Below are 2,437 nucleotides of genomic sequence, written 5' to 3'. Positions count from 1 at the left end.
ATGCGAGATATGTGCTTCAGCGGATGAAACAGCTGCACACATCATGTTCGAATGTGAGTTCGCCAAATCTTTTTGGGCAGCCCTGCACATCGACCTGCCTTCGCTTATGACTACTGCAAAGCTCTCTGAGCTGGTACCACCACAGCACATACCTGCAGGCCACTTCGATTCCTTCCTCCTGCTGTGTTGCTGGCAACTATGGAAGCGCCGCAACAACGCCGTGTTCAGACAACAGCTAGATCCTTTGGGTGCTGTCATGCGGGCGGCTCGCGATGATGCACGCTCATGGGGGAGTCGACTCCCGCAAAAAGACCTGCACATTGGTCTGTCCTGGTGCTCTATCATTGAATCCGCAATGTAAACTCTAGAGGAACACTGCGTGTAAAACTCTTTAAACATTTGATGGGCCATTCAGGGCCACTGAAATGAAATTCAGGTGGGACCCCCCGTGACCTTAAAAAAAAAGTTCTGTGTTTTTTGACTTCTCCTGCCTGCATGAACGCTCAAGCAGTCGCCCAAAGGTAACCAATCCCCTCTGGGCACCTCATTTCATCTTAATTGGATCACGAATCATTGTGGAAATTACTGCTGGGAAATGGGAATTTCCTTCCTGAATTCTACGGTTTCTCCTACAGGCCACATCGATGGAAGCCGCCGGCAAGATAGTCGCCAGCTTGCTGCTGCTGAATCTTGCCTTGTTCCTGCCATGTCTCTCCGCCGCCGTCTCCTCCAACCTGTCCTCCCATCCAAGCATGCCGAAAGGACCCATCCACCAAGACAAGCCCCACGTCGAGCGCCACTGCCAGTCCCTGCTCTCCTCCGCCGCGGAGCTCAGGTCCGATCCTGATAGCGCCGGCGCCCTGAAGTACAAGCTGTCCTTCGTAAATGGCGACTGGACCCAGGACGCCGGCCAAGCTCCCCTGCTTCCCTCCCATGGAATTGGAAGATACGCCGATGCCGCGGCGGCTGGTCCTGATGAATCTCCTCAAGGGGTTCCCCTTGCGTCCTTCATGCTCTTGCACATGGACACGGTGCCGCGGCGAGGGGCTCGAGCCGCCCTCAACGCCAGCGGGATCCTCAGCCTCACCATCACCCGCCGCAACTGCTGCTGCTCGTACAGGGACCCAAGCGAGGGGCAGGATTTCGAGCTCCGGCCAGGGGTCGCCAGGCTCCTTGTGCGGATCCAGGGTGTGTACGCGGAGACGAAGCCGCCGGGTACAACTCCGGTTACCAATTCCAGCCGGAAGCTCCTGGGTGCAACGACGAGCCGCCGCTCTCCCACGACGACGATGCCATGGATCAGCAGCTCAGCAGCGCCGCCTCTCTCTTCGACATCATCAACCGCTCCACTCCCGACCACCACCAAGCGATGGAAATGATTCCGGACTGGGACTGCAAGGGGACGCACGCGTTCTGCAGCCGGGTCGGGCCGTTCGCGACGGAGGACACGGCGGCGTTCACCCGCTCCGCCATCATGGTGCAGGGCCTCACGTGCGGGAGGACGACGACCGGCGCCGGCGGCGCAGCGGGGGCAAGGGCGGCGGCCGTGCTTCAGGGTAGGAGGCCTAGGATGTGGAACGAACTGCTTGGAAGGGTCCATGGCGTGGACAAGCAGCGGATCCTGAACGTGTCTGCGGAGTTCACGGCATCCCGGAACGATTTGGTCAGCCCAATTCCGGTGATGTCGGTGGAGGGCGTGTACAACCCGGAGGATGGGCGGATGTACCTGATTGGCTGCAGGAAGGTCCATGCCCCGTGGCGAGTCCTGTCGAAGAGAAGAGACCTTGAAGACGGGATGGACTGCTCCGTGGAGGTGACCGTGGAGTACCCGCCGACGACGCGGTGGCTGATGATGATCGGCCAGCCGGCCAAGGTCTCCGTCGCCAGCACGAGGGAGGAAGACGACCCGCTGCACTTCGCCAGGACCGAGCTGCGCGCGCTACGCGTCATGTACCGTGACCAGCGGTGCTGGCATGAGGTGATGAAGCCGATAGTGGAGGGCCTTCTCTGCATCACCCTGCTGTCGGCTGCTAAAGTAATCCTTGTGCCCGTTCTGTAGGCTACTGAAGAAAATAATCCTAGTGTCACTGGAAAAGTTGATGTTTCATTCTTTTTTTGTTCCTTCCGCGGCACTGAAAATTGGGCTTTTTTTATATCACTGAAAATTGGGCTTGGTTGTATATGAGGCGGTACGCAATTCTGAACTATATCTAAACATTTTTCGTGGCGGCTTTTTTATTTTTATATTTTTTAAAATGTTTTTTACAAAAATATATTTTCGATTTCACATTTTATAGTTTTATACCCCAACCGCCCGGCAGGGGGCGGCAGGGACCTACATGTAAATAAATATAATTTTTTTTTGCGCGGAGGCCCCTGGCGGGAGCCTGCCGCCCCCTGCCGGGCGGCAGGCAGCCCGCCCGCCCGGCAGGCTCCC

The 2,437-nt window shown here is 57.2% G+C and overlaps 1 protein-coding gene across 1 annotated transcript; it reads left to right on the top strand.

The window, feature by feature from the left end:
* Positions 1–467: 467 nt before the first annotated feature.
* On the top strand, positions 468–2,170 carry LOC120655261. Its single transcript, XM_039933012.1, has 2 exons — positions 468–521; positions 636–2,170. Exon 2 carries the CDS (start codon positions 1,295–1,297, stop codon positions 2,057–2,059), a length of 765 nt encoding a protein of 254 aa, XP_039788946.1. The 5' UTR covers positions 468–521; positions 636–1,294; the 3' UTR covers positions 2,060–2,170.
* The last annotated feature ends 267 nt before the right edge of the window (positions 2,171–2,437 follow it).

Source organism: Panicum virgatum, chromosome 1N, assembly GCF_016808335.1.
Source record: "Panicum virgatum strain AP13 chromosome 1N, P.virgatum_v5, whole genome shotgun sequence".
Classification (NCBI taxonomy): Eukaryota; Viridiplantae; Streptophyta; class Magnoliopsida; order Poales; family Poaceae; genus Panicum; species Panicum virgatum.
This window is presented reverse-complemented; position numbering and strand designations above follow the sequence as displayed.